Source organism: Pseudopodoces humilis, chromosome 5, assembly GCF_049639895.1.
Source record: "Pseudopodoces humilis isolate 2021_Gansu_Grassland_sample_001 chromosome 5, ASM4963989v1, whole genome shotgun sequence".
In the NCBI taxonomy this organism is placed as follows: domain Eukaryota; kingdom Metazoa; phylum Chordata; class Aves; order Passeriformes; family Paridae; genus Pseudopodoces; species Pseudopodoces humilis.
Genome location: NC_142204.1, coordinates 63,437,155 through 63,460,743, shown reverse-complemented (window position 1 = coordinate 63,460,743; position 23,589 = coordinate 63,437,155). Strand labels below are relative to the sequence as shown.

The following is a 23,589-nucleotide window of genomic DNA, read 5'->3' as shown; positions in this document are numbered from 1 at the left end:
AGTAAAAAAACCCCAAAAACCTGTATTCCATAGAACATACCCCAATTTTCAAAAAGCTATAGAAGTTACCACTAAATGGAATTTTGGACTGATTTTGCAATGAGAAAGAGCAATCTTCTCCTTCCATGCTTTGCTTGAATTACATGGTACAGTGTTTCCACAGAGCTGCCAGGATCTGCTGTGCACTCCAACAGCCAGACTCTCCTGTGATGTACTTTCACAGATTTTATTTTCACAGTGGGAGGTGAATAAAACAATAATCATGTGTACAGCAAATACTTACCCCCTTAGCAAAGCCCGTGCCTTGCTGTACTGCCTGCTGGATGTCATGGTGCATAAATCCCCTAATTGCACAAAGTCACATGTCTGCCACAGAAACAGATTATGGAAGCCTTTTATGAGCTCTGGAGTTTGTCCAACTCTATCTGTACGTTTCTAGCTGTGTTTTGAGTGACTTATGCAGCCTCCCACAGAAGAAGCATTGAATGAATGAAGTTAAGCATGAGCATGGGAAATTGTGCATGCAACGGAGAGCAAGCAAAGATCAGAGTCTGTCATGTTTCAAAGAGAATACATAAAGAACTGCTGGTATATTTCAAAATGTATCTTGCAATAGTAGAGGTTATTGCTACATAGATTTATTCTCTACATTCATAGTAACAGAATTACTTTTCTTTCTCTTACAGAATAATGATATAATCTATTACAATGCAAAAGACGATCAGAATGATGTAAGTAATATGTTTCTTTTAATTTCATTTCCTGTAATCTCAGAAAATTAAGGGAATGAAAATATTAATGAAACTTTAAAACTATAATTTAAAGACAGTCTTATATATCAAAATAGTCTATATCTTTGCTTTGCAGAAGCAAAAAAGCAAGAAACTTAAAAATGTCTTCAAAAGTTTCCTCAAGAGCCAGACAGTATTTTATGTTTTAATTCTCAAAGTCTGTCTCCTTTCATACAGTTTGAATTACTGGTAAGGCAGAAAATGTGCTGGGAGAATGAAGAACCCGACAGCAGTGTAATTTACTTTTTTAAATGTAATAAAATCATAATTATAGGATTGGAGAATCAAAATGATAAATGTAAATAATTCAGTTCACTCAGAAGGAATCCTTTTCTGGCTTTATTTTCCAAGATCATATGATGTTGTTTTGCATTTTTTGTACAAATTTTTTCACATGAGGGGAAAGAAGATGTGAAATGTCACTGAATAATTATTTTCATTCACCTTGTGATCATTTACGTGGCTGATACAAGATTTGGGAAAATTGAAAATCCAATCACAAGATTGAGACTAAATGTACGTTACTTCAATTCCTGGTTTACTAAAACTCGTACTTTAAAAGGTGTGAAGTCCCCTATCTGCCATTAACTGTTAAAAACATTAATGTGTTCTAGAGACAATGCAAGTTTTCCTCACCTTCACTGGAGATAATACAACTGCTTGTCTTCATTATAGATTTAATTTATGAGACCACAGAAAAATGTTGTAAATGTATTAATCAGAATTGCCAGCATGCTTCATTTGCACTTTTTAATCAAGTATACTTCAGAGATTGATGGAATCACTGTTGTAATTGATGCTTCTGCTGTAAGGCAATTAAAGAAGGTACATAGATCATGTCAAGCAGAACTATTTTATATTGCTATATAGCTATGAGTACTTTGTTTCAGATACCACAAACTGCTGTCCTGAGTTTTAAAGTTTTTATGATTTAAGCAAAATTCATTTAAAGTAACCTAATTTTGAAATATATTATTCTGTTCTCATTAACTTCACTGGATAGTGGGTGCTAATCTTCCCTGGAAACAGAATTACAAAGCTTAAATATTGAATTTTTAATCTAAATATATCAGATAATGGTAGATTGTGGTGTGAAGTAAAAGCTGTGATGTATCTGTTATGATTAAGGAGTAATGGGAATGATCTTGAGATTACTACTTCTACAACCAAAAATCCAAATCTGTTAGGCAAGTCAGGAAAGGAAATGCTGTTTCAGAGTTTAGTCTTTGTTGTTTTGATTTTCTTCAGGATATTCTTTTTCCTTCAAGAAAAAAAGTACACACAAAAAAAGGAAAGTTTCTTAGACCAGATATCCTGTTTTAATTCTGCTTCAGTTTTTTTTCTTTTTATGTCTTTTTGAGCATTCATTAGAATGAAGTTTCTAATGTTTTTTGTTGAGAAGTGATAAGGATAAAGTGATCTGGTAGTGATTTTTTTTGAGAAGACCTTCATCTAGATCTCAGCTTTGTATGTAAACACCACAGATTCTTCCCTTTTCCTGCCTGAAAAAAAAAAAAATGCTTGAGACAGCTTTTTTTTCCTTTAAATATTAAGAAATTTTAATAGAATAATCTCTGAAGCACTGGTTAGTAAAACTGTGTTTGCAATCCATTCCTTTCTGCCTCTAACAAGTCCACACTTTTTTTTTTTTACTCTTCCATGCTGTGAGCCTTCATTTATTCACAGGAAATGATATTATATTTATCTTTGAGTACAATCAAGAATAATTAGTAGCAGAAATTAATTTATTAAAATTAGATATCTAAACTAATCACTGTGGGTGTCTCTAGAGACCTGTTCAGTTTGTTTTGAGACAGATGTCGAAAGTTATCTGAACTGAATCAGTTCTAGGTGTGTGGTTTTCTGTGTTGACTAGGTCCCTTTAACAGATCCTTTTATGTCTTAACTTTTGGATCTGAAGAATTAGGAGAAATTAATCTCACAGGTCTTGCCTGCCAGTTTTTATTTGTCTCCATTCATCCTTTGCAAATTACAGCCTTTACAGAAGAGCAATCTCTTAAATTCTGTGTTCTTTCTTCCCATTTCCATATCACATTCAGGAGATCCTTCTCTCATTTTTCATCTCCTGTCTTGATGGACCTTTTCGAATCTAATGACTGGGGTTGCTTGTACTTAAAAAAATAAAGAAACACATGACGGCCAATCATTCTCTGGCCTTTGGATTTCTCGGTGTCTGAGATAAAATGATCAATTTGTAAGCCCAAAGTCCATCCATCAATCAGTAATAGACCTTTTGTAGCCTTTGTCTTACAACAGCAATTATGTTCTGCTTGCTTATTTCCCCTCCCCCCAGAGCTCCATGTAATGTGTGAACACTTGATGATAATTAATGAGTTTTATCCTCACAACATGGTAGGAGGTATTATATTTCCATTTTTTATATCTCATAGGAAGATAATGGCCAAACTTGTAATTAAGTTTCGGTCTCTCAGGTTTTTATTCGTTGTCCTTTTCCCAAGAACAGTTTGATATATTACAGCCTGTTTGTGCACTTTAATTTGCAGGTGTCAAAAGCTTGTTGAATTTGGACAAATGCTGCAGTTTTTTATTGGGCAACTGAGTAGTCCCACATTAAGCTGCTCTTTCCCATTAGTTTCCATATTGCTTCACCTGTTCTCATCTTGTCCTTTGTACCCCCACCTTATTTATAGTAATTTTGCTTCACTGCTCAATTCTTTCCTCTTCTTTATGTTGGTCTCCATTTTATTTCCAGTGATTCCACATCTAATTTATAGATTCTTCCTAAATCTATTTTTTTTCTGTTTCGTTGTATTCAAGTAATCTAAAACTCAACTATACACTGAATTGCTCAATTGCTTAATTTTCATTCATCCTGAATTCCTTTCCTAATGTTTCTCTCCTGTTCTCTTTGCATCTTGCTCCTTTTCCAATTTTTTTTTTATTATAGTTTCTTGTCATGGTTTTATAAACTTTTTTCTGCACAAGCTACAACAGCCTAAGGAAATGGTTTTTCAATGATTTGATGAAAAGAACTAAGTAATACAAATAAAGAAATGTCTCTAACATGGAACCAGCCACACATCATTGGGAAGTCTCCAGTTTCTCTGCAATCCCTGGACTTTAATTGGGAGCATCCAGTTGTGTCTCCTGACAAGAGTTGTGTCCCTGGTTAGCGCAAGTGATTTATTAGAAATTGCCTTCATGCAGTCTCATACTGGCTTGCAGTCATGACTAACAGAGCTGTGCTCCTTGAGCAGTTATTGGTCACACACTAAGTGATAGTAGCATGTTTTGTTTTATTTTGCTGAACTAAGGTGGAGGCTGTAAAGTTATGGGTCCCTTTGGGCAGTAAGTATCTGCACAAAGTGTGAATTCAGAATGCGACTTGGAGTCAATCTGTGGGTTCCACTAGAGGCAAAAATCTGCAACATGCCTGTGGTTGAGTTTAAAACAAATACATTTTTTATTACTTTATAATAAAGAAGGAAGAAATCTTTTAGAACTGAAAAGCTGTCTGTGCCATATAGTTTAGGAATTTTTGTTAATTCAGTGATTGTTATTTTGGAATAATTTGTGCAACATTAGCTCTGAGTTTAAACTGCAGCATAAATGTAGCTGTCAAGCTAGAGTTTTATAAAAAAACCAATGATTGAAAAAACCTGATAAAATATTGTATCTACATCAAATTGAAAACTATTGTAAAAATATGAAATGATAATTAGTTGTGAATGTAAATTCTTTCAGAAAAATCTGTGTGTCTTAATAAACATTTATAAAACAATTTCCACCCCTCAACATTTTTTTTTGGTATTTTTGTTTGTTTGTTTGTTTGTTGTTTTGTTTTGTTTTGTTTTTTTAATTATGAAGAATAATATTGGGCAGAAGCAAGCATGCTCCTTGTGGGCTTTGTGAGTCTGCTTCTTCCCAGGAAGAGACTTGGAGATTTAAAGGCACTGACAGCGTCTTTGAAAGTTTATTGAGTCTCTGCTTACAGCCTTACACAAGTATTGCCTTTTCTACTGCTTCATGATATCAAGGTTGCAAAATCTGCTTATATGTACACCTATGATTCATTTAGTAAAAAGAAGTCTGTTAATGAAATATCCCAGGTTTACTTGTAAACAAGTCAAAACCTACTGTAGATTTGATCAGAAAAATGCTGATTTTTTTTTTTTTGTTTGATTCCTTCTATCCACAAGAATCCAGGAGTTTCCTGGCTTTTCTCACTAAAACATACATTGAAAATGGCAGAATAATTTAATTCATACAAGTACAATATTTTATGTATTTTATAGCTGGACATCAGAAAACAAAAGTGTCCTCTGTATGCCAGTGTTTTAGGAGCTGCCTGCTGGGTCAGGTAGAGCCCCTGAGGCACCTGAATATGGTCAGTTTGGCAGAGGATCAGGAGCTGAGGCAGATGGGGGACTCTAGTGACCCAGTCTCAAAGGTGACAGGTATAAAAAGACTTCTAGAGACTGAAAAGGTGATGCCAGATTTCTGCAAGTCCAGCAACTGCCACTTGCTGGATTGAAAAGTGAAGCTGATTGTAATGACTGGCCCTGACACTACACAGAAAACGGGGACAAAGAGTGCTTTTGCATGTCAGCCAACAGATACAGATTTCCTCTGGCTTTTCAAGGTTTTTAAACCTGATTCTGATAGGACAGAACCTTTAGAAAGCTCCTGTTTATCTCCATATGTAAGAGTAGTTTTGTCTCCCAAATCAAGATTTTACCGTCTGGGTTTAGCTAACACTGGACTTCAAAGAATCAGATTTTTCCTGACCTAAAGCTACTAGCTTTTCAATATTTCATAGACAGTGAAGGATAGGCATTTCCAATAAGAAATTAGTCTCCAATCATTTACAATGAGCTTAAGTGATAAGCTGTAAAGGATCCAGGTTCTTTTTGCAATGGGGCAGCCTAGCAAGAATAACCAGCTAACTTCCTTAGCTCCCTTAGGTCTCTTATTCCCTCTGCTTTCATTGTATGACAACCAACATGGTTTGAGATTGCAGCCACAGGTATGATGTGTTGTAGTTCATCTTCTCTTTGTCCTTTACTGCTTTGATACTGAAGAAATTTTAAAAATGAGTCATAAAGAATTTCTGCTATTCCCATTTATGATGAGTAAAAGGGCAAGTCTATGTCATAGATTGGAAAATCAAGTTGGAAACCTCCACTAAAACTGTGATTTGCACACCCCTGCAAGAAGGTGCCAACAAGTAGGTTTGTACATACATACATTGTTTAAAAGGGAAGGTGTTTCTTTTACCAAGTATCACTGGGAAACATTAATCTCTTTCCATTTCAAGGTCTTAAAGGTAAGCTTGAGTACAGCCCACAGGGAAAAAAAAAAGGCATTCCTTTGAGCTTCCTATTGCAAATTATTGCCACAGGAAGCAGGGGTTCTTTCTGGGTTTTTTGGGTTTTTTTTTTTCCCTTTTCTTTTTTTTTCCTAGTTAAAAAAAAAAAAAGAAAAAAAAAAAAAGTAGGTGTCAGGTTTGTGGTCCTCTATTCAAATTTGTGCAAGTCTTCCCTTCTCCCAAATGAATACATGTTCAAGCTTGAAATGAAAAATACATGGTAATGAAATAAATGACTGCCCCAAAGCTCTCTCCTACCTGTGAAACAGAGTTATGAAATAATAATGGCAAGAGTGATAGCTGTAGTTGCCAGTGTCCTAAAAAAGATGAGACTGTTCTTAATGCGGAGAATCCTACCTTGAAGGCAAATTTGCACAAAAGAGCAGTGCTTGAAGTCTCCCCATGGAGGCTGATTTTATGCCACATCAAAGATCAGAATTCAGCCCTAAAGCTGGTAATTCATCAGTTCAATGGAAGATTTCTTGCTTCAGGATATTTCCTACTAATATCAAATGCATGAGTGACAGCGATTGCAGTGAATGCAGTGTAATTGTTTATTGGTAAATAAAAGCAGCACCAAAAGCTGAACTTGTCATAGGACATTTATGGCATTTGAGGCAGTGATTTTTAGCAGGCACTTTGTTGCCTGATTACAGATCCCAACGTTGTTTGAGTGTTCTGATGTGTTGCTTTAAAATGTGTGGGTCACATTGAGACTTTTAAGTTGTACAAAACAAAACAAATGACTCAATCTGATGTTTTCATACAACTGATCGAAGCTGGAGGTAGGCTTTGAATATTCCAAGTCAGATCAAGAATCCTGGAAAGGACTACTTAAAATATTTTTAATATTTAAAGGGAGTTCTCTGTGGTTTGTAGTGTGGTTTAGTGTAGGTGATGAAATGCAGGTCCTGTTCCTGCCCTGCCCCAACTGCAAATTCTGAACCAGCTGATGAAAACTGCAAAGGGTCAGGTCACATTCCCTGGGCTTTCCACATATCCATTCTTAACATGTTCTTTCCCTTTTGTGTTTTGGAGGAGGGGGGGAAAAACATGTTGAAGGAGACACTCATATCTATTATCATCAACAGATTTGAAATCTTCCCAAGCTTTTAGTGTTGGTGTATAAAACAGTGTGTTAAAAGTACTCTTGCAGCTCTCTTTATGGTGTGTATTGAAAATAAATTTGAATCCAGTGGGAAATCGCATTTTCCAGATCTAATAGTTTTTTTGAACTCAAACTTCAGTTGACCTTTTACATAAGTATTTTAATTTGCTGACTTTTTAAAAACTCTTTCAAAATCTACAGATTGACCTCTTTCTTATTTCTTTTGGTTGTTCTTTTTTTTTTTTTCCCTTTTTTTTTTTTTTATTTATTTGCTTTCTTCTGACATGCTTCTTTACTTGGGCAGATTGTCTTTCTCAAACTTCCCCCAGTTCCTGTGAATGATATTCTACTACATTATTGCACTGTTAGGATTTCACCTAGCATTTTTAAAAGTCATATAAATAGTCTTACACAGTGTTATGGAATTTTGCTTAAATTATGGTATGGTATTTAGTCTGCAGGGAAAGTCTGTGGTCCATAGGTCAGTGCATGGTTTAGTGTTACATCCAGCCTTTTGTCTACCTAGATACAGCTGTCATTTAATTAGTGAAAAGCTGCATTAAATTTATGTGACCATGAATTAGCATCTGATATTTATATAGTGTTTTAAGCCCCATTAGTGGGGGAAAAAATGGATTAGGAGGCCTTCTTCTGGAGGTCACATATCCCAACCTTCTTCTCAAAGCAGGTTTGTACTTTCAATTTAAGTTGTTATTGACACAGAAGATGGTACAAAGAAGAAGGAGCAATGAATAACAAATTAGTATGCTGCAGGATGTACAAAAGCTAGACCTAGCCAGTATGACTGAAGAGAAGAATGAAATGTGAAACAGGATCAGTTGATGGCTTAGCAAAGGGTGGCAAAGACAAGTGCATCAGATGAAAAAAATCAAATTTATTAAATGTTCACGTTCAGTTGGTATTATAACTAATTCCCAATGAAGCATTTCGATGATTTAACAGTTCTTGTTTTCCAGGGATATGATCTTTAATCAGATGTGGGGATAGTAAAAGGTAGACAGGGTAATTTATTCCAATAAGAGAAAAACAGTTCCTAGTTTGAAATTTAATTGGGTGATGTATGAAAAATCAAAATTCTCTAGAGTGCATTTTGCTCTTTAAATTTAGATGACTAAGTATTATATGTGAATGTTGTCAACAATGGATATTTTTATTTTATTTTATTACATATGTTTGAGTACTCTCATGGCATGTGAAAGATCAGTTAAGGAGGCTATGAAATTTAAATTATTTTTTTGTTTGTTTATTTAATAATTAACTGTGTTTTTCTGAACTCCTAGTAGCATTTCAATCAGTTAAAGGGAGATTCGCTTTTCGTCTGATATGATCCTGTATTCCCACTGTTGTCTAATGATATTGTTGTGTTCAGCCAGGCCACTGTTCCAGTAAGTGCTGAAGCAAGTGGTTCTGTGTTAATTTAAGGGCAGGCAGGACGATCACTCTTAGTGAACACCTTGGCCAGAAACCCCTGAGTTTTCCCAGACTATCACCCTGTGTGGAAGAGGACCAGGGTGGGATGTTCAAATGGAATTACACATCAGGATTCCCGATCTCATGACCAGGATGTATAACCCAGGAGGGGTATGGAGATGTTGCCTGAACCTTCAGGAGTGGAAGAGATGGAATTAGGGACCACGGGGGCTAGTCAGACACCTTTGTGTCCATGGCACCAGATGAGAGGGATCCAGGGGTGCTGATGGCATTATGAGGCAGCTCTCCATCATCCCTGAAATACTGTGGGGATTTCTGATGACCTCAGGATGGGGAAGTCACATTTATCTTTAGAAAGATAAATAATTCTTATATTTCTTATGTGCTTAAATATTTAAATACACATTTCATTTTGCCTGTCATTGTAGCTCAAGAGAAAATTGGGCAGAAATGAATTTTTGCATGCTGAGATTACTACAGCAGACTGTGTAGATTTGTAATGAAGGTCACATATAATCTGTAATAATTAAAAAAAGAAATTTTCACTAGTTCATTTATTACTATCTTTTAATCTTAAGGGTTTGGGGTTTTTTAACTTATTGAAAAAATGTTCCTTTTTTCAGAAGTTAAGAAAATTATAGGCATATATAAATACCTGAATTATGGAATTTCAGGCACCCTCATAGGTGTAATGTCAACTCTTTTAAACAGAGGAGGACTTCTAGAAGCTTGGATTTCTATTTTGAAAATCTTTTAATTTGAAGAAATTGGGAAAACCCAGACAGTTTCATCAGTTTCTCTAGAATATAATTCATTGAAATGCTACAATATTTTACAGGATCACAGAATAGTTTTGATTGCAAGGAGCTTTTAAAGTTCATCTACTCCAAGTCCATGCAATATACAAGGATATCTTCAACCAGATCAGGTTGCTCAGATCCCAAACCAGATTCACCTTGAATGTTGCCAGAGATGGAGGCATCTACCAATTCTCTGGGCAACCTGTACCAGTGTTTTAACACCCTCATCTCTCAATTTATTTCATGAAACCAAATTCATGATGTATTGAATTGTGTGAATAGGTCAAAATACAAATAAAAAGAAAACATTATTAAGTTTGAGATATATAATAATTTTGTGTCTATCTGAAAGTTCTCATCAGAAGTTGTGAACCATAAAGGTCAGATAAAAGAACACATAACCTCCCCACATAGTTTTGCACCACCCATAAAGTATAGTCTTGTGTACAGTAGACAGGGACAAGTCTGTAAGTAACTGCACAGAAATTATCATAGACAATAGATAGCTGCATTTTAAAGCTAGCCTAAGAGGCAAACAAATACTTTTAAATTATTTTGACTCTGTATTTGGTATATACTGGCATTACTGAATTGGCAGGAAATAAAATAACTTCTGTAAGAGAATTTATCTTTTTTTTTAAATATCAATACTCAATCAGAGTTCCATTTGTTTTTTCAATGACTTACAGTAACTAATTGATGCATTAGAAGCACATGGAGACATTAAAAGCACTGAAAACAATTCCTGTCTGTATAAAATATAATGGCCCTTGAGAATGACACACTGAGAGATGCAAATATAAATTACTTCCTTACTAAATTCTGTCCTAGTTCCCTTTCTGAAGCTACCCAGAGTTGAAAAAAAAAATAAATACATTTACTTATGTTTCTATATGTGAATATGCATATATATATTCTTACATTTAACACTTCCCTGTTGTATAACAGAAAAATATTTTGGTTCTGAGACAACTGTTTTCTTGTTTCATTTGTAAATCTTTTAATTGTTTTGTCCCTAAGAGTAGACAGAAGGATGACACTTAAAATCATCATGGTGCAAAGTGAAGACCACAGTCCCCCACTGGCACAGAGTGAAAACGAAATTAACTCTTCACAGTTCTGTCACAACCACCTGAATGCACTCGGCAGTCTTCCCACAGCTGGAAAATCACAGCTAGTGGAAAGGAAATAAAAAATGTTATCAGAAGGCAGAGCACTCTTTACATTATCTACAATGCAGTAAAAGTGCTGTGGCTATTAGAAATGCATTCTAGTTGCTCTTCAAAATTAACTCCTAATCCTTAGAAGAGCTGTCCCCAGCCTTTGCTTGCTGCAGGCATTTGCTGAGCTGTGTGCTTCCAGCAACATCCCATTTTACCCTCTGTGTTCAGTCCAGCTCTAATTTTTAATGGGGCCACAAGCATTTTCTGAGGGGCTGTGTATGTAGTTCTACTGGATTATTTTCCTCAGGGAGGAAAAAACCCAGGAAAACAGCGAAACTAACTAAAACAGAAAAAGAAAAAAAGAGTACAGAACTGAGCAGAGGAGAAATTCTGTGCTTATTTTGTATGTGACAGTTTCATTTGTACAGAGGAGATCTGGGAGGGAATTAAAAGAAATGAGCCTCAATTGTTTAAAAATTTGCATTTAGAAATTTCAGCAGATATTCAGAAATGAAAACCGGACTGAAACCTAGAGATGAAAATATAAGACTTTTGGAATTCTGCAAGGTAAGACAGGAAGGAATCATTGAGGAAGAATTTTGATGTCCCTAAAACCACAGCAGTTGTAATTCCTTCTCTACATTCATTCTCTAAAATGGCATTGGTAGGGACAGTGAGGTTTTATGCAGAACACAGTCCCTGACTATGAAGGCAATGGAAAATACTATAAACCAATTCCTGTCTGTTTTTTTAAATATGAAACTGGGCAGGTGTCATTGTTTCTGGCTGGATATCAGCTCAGCAATAGAACAAAATCTACTTTTATTCTTTCATCATGATGCTAAACCTGTTACGATGCTTTGAGAAACTTCTACATTGTTCCTGAAAAGAATCTGCTTTCAGAAAATAACTGGAGGATTGCTCCAATTGGTGGTGGGTTATTTTTGTGTTTAATGAATGATTTTTTAAAAAAATAGTATCAGCTTTCTAGTTGTGAATTTTCAACATCTGCAAAAAGCATCAAGTTTTATACTAATGGAAAAACCTCATTTCCACAATAACCAGTTTTTTTGACCTAAACGAAAATTTATTACTAGAAATAGAAAATCCATGCATCTTCTTACAGCTGTGATGATAAAAAGTAACTGAATGCTGTGGAAAGAAGTTAGGATAAGTTTGGCTGCAGTGAAGTGGGCAGCTAGACTGCGTCACAATTTCTTGAAATTATCTTTATCAATTTTGTTTTTAATGGATGTTTTCTTTTCTAGACACATCTTTCAGTAATACTTCTAGGCATAAAGCTTCCAATTAACTCATGTAATTACATGAAAACCCTCTACACAGCACCCTTTCTGCTATGTATTTGGCTTATAAAAAAGATGCAGAAGGTACCCTCCAGTTTACTGGAGATCATGCCAAAAGTAATTTAGAAATAATCACAAAGAATAGCTGCAAAAAACCTCATTCTTGAGTTTTAGTTACTATATCAATTTTCTTTTATTCTGATGGTGAACAGTAGACACATGGAAAAAACCAACATTATTTATTAAACAAAACAAAACAAAAACAAACAAAACCAAAACCATAAACAAACAAACTCCACAACAACAAAAAAGCACTATAAAATAGCACAAATGTGCTATTTTGTCTGCCTCTCAAGGAAGGAAGAAATTGGTCTGGAAATTCATTGCAGCAAAATGAGTGAGTTATTTTGCTGACTGTCAGTGGTGGGTAACAATGTAATGCATTAAGTGAAGGCTAGGTTTGAATAGATAGAAAATTAATCTTCAGCCACTCTCTCCTGTGGGATTTTTCTGTGCCAGTATTGATTGCATTTCAGCTCCTGGCTTGAGAGAGAAATTGATTGGAGTTGGATTTTAATTATATTCACACGCTGGATCACTTTCTGTCAAAATATGTGTTTTGCTACTTTTCTGAAAACAAAAGTTTAACTGGTTATAAAACGGTACCAGTTGACACCACAATCTGTCAGGCTTTTCATGGAAATTCCAGATTAAAATAATTAATAACAATGAAATTTTCCTTTTTATTTTTTTTTTTTTAGATTAATATACTTGAAATTCAAAAGTTTTAAAATGAAAACAAAATAGATTTATTTTATGTAGAAGGATTCACTATATTATAAATTATTTGGATGTATAAGGCCTGGTACAGCATTCATTGGTCTTGCTGCTCAGGAGGTAGTGTCCCAAGTGAGTTCAGCACTAATTTTTCAGTAATGGTTCTGGTACTTACCTGTTGTGTATAGAACCAGTTCAGACACCTTTACATTTACAGAACAAATTGTTCCTGTGTGAGGGTAACTTCAAAATTTTTCAAGGGTTTTGTTATTTGTTCTCAATGTTTTTTTGGCACATTGATGTGTTGTTTCGGTATCAGAGTTTTACATCACAAAATACTCCCACAAAGGTCAACAAGAGCAGTGTGAAAACATCTACATTTCTTTATGTGGTTTTAGATCCACTGCATTAATGAAGTTGAGAAGAGTTTTTAGATTGTTTTTTGTTGGGTATCATGGAATATCAGTAAGAATAAAACAGACTCAGTCACAGTCTTTCTCAGGGGGACCTGTGTGCATCTGTGTGCTATTAGAAATGTGAGAAAGTAGATTTTTTTTTTTATATAATTTTAAGGTATTCAGGTCTTAATTTATTAAATGTTTTCAATTTCAACAAAGTTTAAGCAGATTTTAGCAGTAGACATGAAGCTTCTTTCATAGCTTATGAGTGAATGGAAAGACCGAAAGTTTGTATTCATTAATTGGAATAAAATTGAAATATTAAGTAAAAGAAACATGATCATTTTATGTTGTGAAGCTTCGGGAATTTCAAGTAAATGTCTAAGTATATTGTAATACAAAAAAATCTGTGTAAGATCTGCGAGGATGGACTGTGTGGAACATTATGTGGTTCTTGGGATTGGTTTTTGTAGGGCCAGAAATTGAGCTTCGATTAACTTTGAATAGTCAGCCCTTTCCAACTCAGGATATGCTTAGATTCTATGTTCATGCCCTTTCTCTTTTACCATACCGATTCCTTCCCAAATATTTCTTGTGGAAACTTAGTTGAAAGCAGTCTTTCGACATTCCCTCGTTCTGGTATTTTAGTGTGGTTATGTGGCCTCGTGATCCCCAATTTTTTCTGAAATGTACTGTGAAAGCATTGAGGGTTTGTAGTCATTGCTACTAACTTTTAGAAATAAGAGTGTTAAAATCTATTTTATAATCAAATAACTTTCCAACAGAAGGGAGATTTTGTCACATGAATGATTGATTGTTGGGATTGCATTTGCATAATTAGACAAAGTCATTACTTTGAGCAATGTGAAGCTAAAAGATAACTTGTGAAAAGAGCTTCATAATTTGCGTATTGTTTTGCATTCCAGTTTTGGGGCATGGAAAAAAAAAAAAAAGTGGGATAATGTAGAAGCAAAAAAAACAAAACCAACAAGCAAACAACACAACAAAAACTTATGAAAAATAGAACCAATGTACATTGTCTGAAGCTGTCATAATGCTGTGTCATTCCAAATCATACAATGCATAAACTGTTACTGATCCTGGCTTCAGTCTGCACCCCTCAAAGTTATAATGGTTGTGAGCCTTGTCTGGCTGTCAGTTGCCCACAGAGTTGTCTGTCACATTCTCCTGCATTGTCACCCCCCTCCAGCCGTGGAAGGGTGAGAAAATAGGACCATAAAAAGCTCATGGATTGAAATAAAGACAGTTTAATAAAGAAAAGCAAAGTCCAAACATGTAAGCAAGGGAAATCAAAAAATTTATTCTTTACTTCTGACCAGCAGGCAATGCCCAAACACTTTTTGGGAAGTAGGATCTTAGGACACACAGCAGTTGCTCCACAAATACCCCACCTAAATAATGAATGTCCCCTCTCTTGTCATTTCTCCGGTTTGTAATACTGAAAAGAACATTATGAGAAAGCAATATCTCTTTGATCATCTTAGGACAGCTGTGCTGGCTACATCCCCTCCCAAACTCTTGCCCATTACCAGAATGGGGTTAAATACTAAGGAACAAATTGAATTTCTCAGCATAAGATGTAGTAGCTATGCTGCATAAAAATAGTCAAAATAAGTACCCACCTTCTTTTCTTCTGGAAGTTTAGTATACTTGTGAGATTCATCTCACCTAATTCTAGACAGCTGTATTGCTGACTTCTACATCTAGGTGATTTGCACTAGAGCTACTTCTACAATCAATCAAAAGTAGGAGGCACTTCTAAAGCATGATTCATGTCATGGGAAAATAGGTGTCTAATTAGGATAAGATGAATTGCACTCTAAACACTCCCATTTCTCTTCATTCACTATGAAGGCAGCCTGCAGTGATGAGCACAACACTGCTGGGTTGTTGAAATTGGTGGCTGTCACTGGTTAGATGAGTTCTGCCCTTTGTATTCCCAAAGGAAACCAGTTCTTTAAAACCCACTGAGGACTGCTGCTTACTTCAGGCAGCATTTGAACCTTTACTTAGAATGGCATTGTTCTGTAACCTCGAGATGAAGCAGATGAGAAAACATAGGCGTTTTCATTACATGACATTGTGAATAAGCTAAAATTTACCTGTCTATGCTTTGATAGAAGATAGCAAACAGAATGGCCTCAGCACACACATGCCCTGACTGAGCATCAGGTGCTTCACTGTCAGCCCTATTTATCAAGCATAGCACATTTTCGAAACTGATGACTCTATAGTATTAAAAATCTCCTTATAATTGACTCCAATAGCTGGCCTGAGTAATCATTCAGTACTATAGCTGCTATATTGCTGCTTTAAGTGGCACTCGGCCCATGGCATGGGGCCTCCTGTTCCAGCTGCAGCTGAGACAGGTGAAGACACTGCCAGCCCCTCTTTGGCTTTCTTCACTGCCTCCTTGGTTCCACACTTCATGCAGTTTTTGTAGCTGAGTTAGAAAAATTCTCTGCTTTTCAAAGTGTGTAAGAACTAGTACAAATTGACTGAGTGAATTGGAAGCGTGTATCAGGGTGCAGACAGGTGAGAGAGGACGGGAACCCAAAGCAGACAGGTGAGCACCCGAGTGTTTGGGGACCTTTCCCCTTGGACAGATGTAGCCAGTACATAGGATTTCACTGGGACATGCTTAAAATAAATCAATGAACAAAACCTGATAAAATCAGAAATTCTAAGAAGGCTTAATTTCCTTGCTTTGTGCACCATTTCTGAAAAATCTGTTCATGCAACGTATATGGGTGGTATAATTTTTAGATTTGTGATTTGCGATATAATCTGCAGAGGGAAAAGTAATGTTTAAGATTTGGTGCAAATTATTACATGTAAGAAAAGGTAATTAATTTGCCTTGTGTTATAGGTGTAAAATTCCACGCAGCTTAAGTGTGCAAGGCGTTAGGCTCTTTTCATTTGCAGGTCTTCATTTCACTGAATTGTATTGGGTAAATCAAAATTGAAAGCAAACTATACACAAATATTCTTTGACCTGGAGAAACTAATTGTGTATATGCACAAATGCAAACTGTTAACAATGAAAGAAGCACTATGTTGTTGGGTTTTTTTTACATAAAAAGAGAAAATATAAGTGGCATTGTTTTTAGCACATTTTTTAATATTTTCCCCTTTACATGTTTTTCTTTAAATAGCCTGAAAAGAATGAAACCGAATCTGGCAGCCAGAGAATCAGACCAGTATTTGAAGACGATCCTGTTTTCCGACGGCAAACATCTTACCAACACGCAGCAGTCCATATACCAACAGACATTTATGAAGGCTGTAAGTAGCATGTGAACAAAGTGATTTTATATTTTAATATTAAACTCTTACTCTTAAAAGGATGTTTGTCTCCATTTTTAGTATAGGTTTACTGTTACTGTCACTTTTACTTCTTCCAGTGCTACTTCAGAGATGTGTTGCATTAGGGATATGATTCATTTTATGAATTGCAGTTAAAGAGATCCATTAGGATTGGACCTGAATTTCACAAATGTAACTGGATGTGAAACAAAACTCTTGCATATTCTGATTTTCTGATCCATTCTTTCTCTGTGCTGTTCACATTTAATACAAACAATTCTTGACAGCTCTTCTTTACACACTGTTTAGCCTTGGGCAGAGACAAGTTCTGAAAACATTTTTAAGTATCTCATAAGGTGGTACAGTTTAGGGATATAACATGCTGTGTGAGTTGGTAGTACATCCAGTGCATTTCTAGAATTGCAGTAACAGACTGACAGAGAATTTGCATAAAGTCTTTCTAAACTATCCAAAAAATAATATATATATGTGTGTGTGTGTGTGTGTGTGTGTATACTGATGAGAATTCTTTAACTGTATTTCAAAATTAAGTATTTATTTTTCAAGATGGAAATAAGTCCCTGTGCTCATTAGCAAGCAAAAGTCTTTATACAATAAAAATATATTTCAGCATTCAAAGAGGCTGCATGTTTTTTTTAAAAGGCAGGAAGAAAAATTAAATAGGAATACTATTTTTAAATTTTGATTTTTTTTAAAGTCCTAATTTCAGGAGTGCAGTCTTTTTCCTCTTTTAAAGTCTCATCAAGAGGAAGGAGACCCTAGTGTGACCTGAGCTTTTTAAGATTCATGGCCATGGTTGTGTGCAGCTTCCAGAAATGGCACAGGGATGAAAATGGAAATGTCAGTATGATGGGGAAAAGAATCATAGTAGCTTGTATTCTTATATGGTGAGCTTGACTGACAGACCTAAAGGATTATTCTGGGATTCTGGCTTTAATAAGCGCTAAAGTGCACCTTAATTGCAGGATTACAGAGAAGTGACAGGCCATTTCCTTTTTTTTTTATTTAAGAGAATTGATACTTCACTGGTAAAATGTTGAAAAAACTCCTCTCCATTTATTGGGATATTTGTATGTGCCGTGTGAACTTTGGTATCATAACAGCACATAAAATGTTTTCTTGTTGTGTTGAATTTAACATTTTAAATGAAATTCCTGAGGACACATATCCCTTAAAAATGTATATTATGTAATGTTACAGTAGAGGCCATAAACCTTAAAGAGAAGAGAAATTGTGATTTCCACAGGAAAGGTACAGCTTTGGTATCTAATAAAATGATAATAACATAAAGAAATGTCACTTTCTGGACAGAGGTGATTGCACATACACCATGTATGGTTCATGATTCATTGGGTCTGTTTTTTATATTAATTACCAGAGAAGTGGAGGCCTAGAAAATTACCAGGAAGTCTGTAATTCTGTGTCAGAAAAATCACGTTGTTGTGTGTCAGGGTAACCATTCATTGCAGATGGAATTTTAAGAGATAACAGATTGAGAATACCTAAAAGTGACAGATTTCATATCAATAAACACAAAATGTTCGCCAGGTTCTATTTTTTAGTCACAAAGTTCATGTGTCATCTGAAACACAAGTGAGCAATTGTGAGGTAGTCATTCACCGACAGATTTCCAAAAGTAGAATTTAGTGTTTTCACATTATGATATAAAAGCAATTTTTATAACACTAGAAAGATTGATAATGTATCTTGAGCACCATTGTCATTTTTCTGCCTGTTAATGGGAGCTAACCTGTCAATTTTTGTGAGAGGTTTCAGTGTGCCCTATAACAGGGAGCAGCTGTACATTTGAAAATAGTATCTGCAGTTGTTGTCTAAATCCCAATCTGTTTGGAAGCATTTGCAACACAGGTGTTACAGCAAATCCTTCTGAGAAACAGTGGATGAGACACAGTTCACAAGTTTTACTGCTTGGAAGCCAATTTTTTTGACTGAATTATGCCTTGGCAAGCAGATTTCATTTTTTCTCCTGTATTGTATATGGCTTTGCAGGATGCCAAATGAAACAGAATTGCTCTTTGGATCACACAGAACAATTTTCAATGACTTGATGTTTTACTTGGCTATTCCCCCTTGAGATTGGTTTTCACTTCTCTTGCCTCCTACAGCAGCAGGTTGTTGTCTCCAGGGGAGAGGGACAATTACTGTCAGAGCCACACATGATCTGGATTTTCACTTGGGCCTGCCTGTCAATCACGCTTTTTCATGTTAATTAATTGTTTTCTGTATGAAACTGGGAATTTGACTCCTAACCACAGAATCATAGACTTGTTAGGATTGGAACAGACCTTTAAGATAATCAATATGGTATCCATTAAAATGTTTTTCTATTTATGTTTAATTTCTATTGTAGTTATTATTTATGATTATTTATGATTTTTAAAATTGAATCAAATAATGAATTTCTGTCCAGTGGGACAGAATTTTCTGAATAAAAATGAATTTTCTGAAGAGTGGGAAACTTTTTTCTAGTAATTCTGTAATGGTGCACAGCCTACTTAAAATCTAGTGTGGTCTATAAAATAATATCCTCTGTTTTCCTACATATATAATGATTTGCTTTGTTTGAAATACAGTGATGAGCTTCTTGTGAAGTAGTTCCCTGTATTTCACCATAAAAATTTATGATACATCATTGCAAAATACCCATTTATTTCATCCAGGCTATTACTTTTTGAGTTATTTGATTGTAGAAAGAAATATTATGAAAGCTGTTTATTTTTTAATTTTTTTTTTCTTTCCCTGGATTTTGTGCCAGAACTTGTACAGAGACAGGAAAAGGTCTAAGGAGTTAATTTACTTGCCTGTTTCTGAGGATTTAGGAGAAGGGGCAATCATAATAAAATAGAACCAAATCAGACTTTTAATTCAGTATTTTTCAAGAGGTCTATTTAGGTTTGGAAATAAAGTCAATCTGCAGCTGAAAACAGAACAGACCCTCAGGTCCTCTTTCTACCACATGCACTGGGAACTTGTCATGCATCTCCTATTAGTAATAGCTGAAGTCTTGTTTCTAAATCCTCATTAAAATTGTACCCTGCTTATTCCTAAGTAGAATATAGGAACTGCAGGCCCAAAGTAAGAGGAAATGCCTGGCACAAGGAAATTAAGGTTAATCTTCCCAGTGGATAGCACCACATGCCCTTGCTGTCTGAGATCCACACTCCCCATCTGCTGCAGAGTTCCCTCTAGGCGTGTGTCTGTACTGGTGTTAAGGTTTGAGGTGAGGTGTTAGGCAAAGCACACAAATCAGGTTTGCTTTTTTTCTGTGTGGTTATTCCTACTTTACTCCCTTTAAACCAGAAATACTGCTTCCACATGTCACTACTTGATTAGCATGGAAGAGCTGATTGAAGTGTCAGGTTGAAAGTAATGTGTCATGAACATGACAACATAACTTGGAATATATTTGGACAGCAACCAGCAAGAAAAAAGGGCTTCCCTGCTCCAAAGCCATCAAACCAGGCATAAATATTGAGTTAAAAGTAATTGATGGTTCATATAACTTAGTAATAATAAAATATAAATACCGTTGCTTCATATTCCCCTTTCATGGCAGTCAAAATTTTTCTGCTGTCTATAGTCTTGTGTTTATTATATATTATTTGATATCAAGTTTGGAAGTAGACATAAATTTTGCCTTTTTAGGGGTGCATCATCTGTGTAAATAATCAGTTATTGATAAAGTATTTTGACATTCTACTACTCCAATATATCACTCATGGGTAATAAAAACTTTTAAAAATAATTTGAAAAGATCAAGTTAGATGTAAAATGATTTTTATCTTGGCCAGAATATTATTTTCTTAATGATTTTTTAAAATGTTGTACAGTTCCTGCTTATCTTGTGTATCTCAGGCTAACTCTTACTTCACTACTCCACTACTCTTACTTGTGAAGAGTAGTCTAGTGGAAGGTATGGCAGGGATGTTGGAACTATGTGATCTTTAAGGTCTCTTCCAACTCAGTCCATTCTATGATTCTGTGAATAAAAACCTTAGAAATACTGGGAAATGAAATCATGAGAGTGACAATATTCCCCCTCCAAAAAAGAAAACCCAACTCAAATAAATTAGGAAAAAGTGTGCTACCATTTACTCATTGAAATCTAACGGCAATAAAATGTCTGTGTGCTTTTTTTTTTTTTTTTCTATTTAGCTTAAATAGGAGTTAAAGGCACGCAAGACACTTTTATTACTTAAATTAATTGGTTCAGCATACTTTAAGATTAGTGCTCTTTATATATTTTTTGTGATAGCTGACAAACTGAAGCTATTCAGAATTCTTTTTCCCCTGGTTTATTGTAAGGGATAAATGAATAGTGCAGGCTTACTATCTTGGAAGATTGAAAAATGATTGTTTCAAGTCCTTGATTTTGCTTGTTTACACCTTTAAATTTGGAAATAGATATTATGTATGTCTCGTGCAGATGGCATGTGATATTACTGTAGCTTTTGACTTCTTTTTTTTTTTGTATTCTCCATTTTTTAATCAGTAAGTTATTTGTGAAAACATGTAATGAGTGAAGTAGACCTTTAAATGAATTTCAGTGTCAGCCTGTTTTAAATACCAAAGACTATAGCTTGAGGTAACTATAAAGCAAATGTTAGTTGTGAGCTAAGTCCCTAAGTACTGCCTGGTTGGTTCAATATTAAACCTGGAAGGAAAATACCAATGCAGAAGCTTAAGTAAAGAACTCTAGGGTCAGTATTGCTTTTTATGCTCTGACAATTACAGTTGGGTTTTTTTTCCCCCAAGTAGATTGCTAAAGCTCCCTGATTTAAATTAGTTTTTGAATAATCAGCAAAAAGAAATGCCTTTTCTAGCTTGATGAAAAAGCTTGTTTCTGTCACAATCCAGACAGCCAAACAACTTGAAGAGCATCCTCCACTGAAAGGAAGTATTTAAATTTTGGTACTGGGATTAGTACCATTAGTTTAATTGGATGGATGGTCTAGAATAATCACTTGACAACAAATTGACCATGACTTCTGTCTAAAGTTAACAACATTTAAGATAATAAGGTAGAGTAAGGAAAGATTTTATTTGTAGCCAAGGGTAATTTTTTTCCCCTTTGAAAGACTAAATTGATTAGGTACATGCTGTTTTGAAAATACAGATGTGGTAAGCAATTCTCAATGTAGATTTAAAGCAATCTGCCTAATAATGATGCATCACAAAAATTATAAAATAGCATACTCTCAAGCTGAATGATTGAGAATCCATTTTGTTAACTGTGACATAAGGTTTTAATGGGAAAATAAATAGTGGCAAATCTGAAATAAAATACCCTTCTGTTATAATTCCAGGTACTCTTCTTGACTTGCATTCTCTTAAGATGCTTGAATAGAATTTTCAGATGCTTCTGCAAAATAAAAAAACAGATTTTTTTTTCAGTAGTAAAATTTAGAACCTAAATATCTTTTATAGAGCTTCATACCTTTATAGGGTTTCATAGAGACACAGTTGTCTAAACAGAAATTTCTACTGAAAGTGGGTATTCTGAAATACTCTACCTCTGAACTGAAAAATCTTTAAATTAAATGAATCAAGGGTTAGCTATTTACAAGCAATATGATTGATTTTATTTATTTGTGTGTATTAGTGTGAGAACTGACTGAATGAGGTCATAATGAGATTCTTGATACTTAACACTCAGAACCCTTCCTGGAATATTTATTTTTTAATCTTTTTGAAAAATAAGTTATTATTTGAAAAATTTGATGGAAGCTATATAACAGAATAAATTTTGCCCAAAATAATTAGGCTAGTGTTTGAACTGTACTAGGTTTTGTTATTTTTCTCAGGTGGTAAACAATAGATAGTAATGTTTACATTTCTATCAGTTATTTTATGTTGAAGAGTTTTCCCTGCTATCAGTTTAAGTACATTTACAGCTTAGAGCTATACTTCAAATACTTTGCTTCTATTCTAATAATTTAACCTGGGGAAATGTTCAAGCAAACATTCACAATTCACTAGCAATTCATGATGGGAATTTCTCTTTATCTTGATGAAGCCTTTTATCCTATACAGTAATTTGTTACAGGGATGAAAAGAAGTTACAGGGTTTACTTCATGATCCTTTGGAAAGAAATTTCCTTCATATTGTTGCAGTGTTCTCTTACCAGGGGCTATTTTTACTTCCAAATAGTTGGGTTTTTTCTATAGATCTAATTTTGGCAGAAATAATATTTTTGTTTCCACTGCCAGCTTTCTTTTATGAGTAAGCATATTAACACAGCATATCTGTGCCCATGCAGACATCCTAGTTTTCTGTTTCATTTTTAATCCTGCATCCAGAGGACCCCACACTTCATGGCTACCATCTGTACTTCATTTCAGAAATGCACTGAATATTTGTCTCCCAATCTTCTAAGTTCCTATTTGTCAGATACAGAAATTTACCTTCTAATAGATATCTTAGAGAAAAAAAAACTTTTTTCCAGCCTACTTCATCTTTATTGAATAAATCTTTAAAAATATATTTAATTACAAAAGAACCCCTATATTGCTAAAATATAACTATGTCAGGCTGTTATACTGACACACAATTCCACATGAAAACCACATTCCACAAAAACAAATCACACTTTAGTATGTAAACCCTTATTTCTTTTTAAATGAAATAAAATCAATCAATAATTATTTTTTCTATTGAAGTCACGGAAATGGTTCATTTATTTTCTTTTTGCTGTTATTCATGCTATTTTTCAAAAAAAACAGGCAAACCTAAAAAATATTGAGTTTGGGTTTTCAATAGAACCATACAGTCCTTAGGCATGGCCCTAACCTGTGGCTGTGGGCTTTTTTCACCGTAGCCCCTCTGGGCACCATCGACTGCCAAACTTTCTGTATGATGTCTTGCCTGTTCTTATAACCAGAAGTTTGTCTGCATGGACCACTGACACGATACAGTCTCTTTAAACACTCAAAGGATATGAACTCCTACGTGTTTAGAATTTTTAATAGCACAGTGAGGTGTGAAAAGCCATACCAGAAGCCACAGTTGTGTTACCTGGTTAAGATGGTCCTTGTTCTGTGACTTCAACAAATTAGAACACCATACAATGAAGATAT

The 23,589-nt window shown here is 34.9% G+C and overlaps 1 protein-coding gene across 4 annotated transcripts in view; it reads left to right on the top strand.

The window, feature by feature from the left end:
• Positions 1–23,589, top strand: part of CACNA2D1 (calcium voltage-gated channel auxiliary subunit alpha2delta 1) — a 361,220-nt gene that overhangs the window by 193,199 nt on the left and 144,432 nt on the right. For all 4 annotated transcript variants that reach the window (XM_088054909.1, XM_088054908.1, XM_005526028.3 and 1 more), the window contains exons 5-6: positions 687–731; positions 16,320–16,449. In XM_088054909.1, coding sequence (XP_087911035.1) covers positions 687–731; positions 16,320–16,449 — 175 coding nt within the window. The remainder of the gene's footprint in view (positions 1–686; positions 732–16,319; positions 16,450–23,589) is intronic.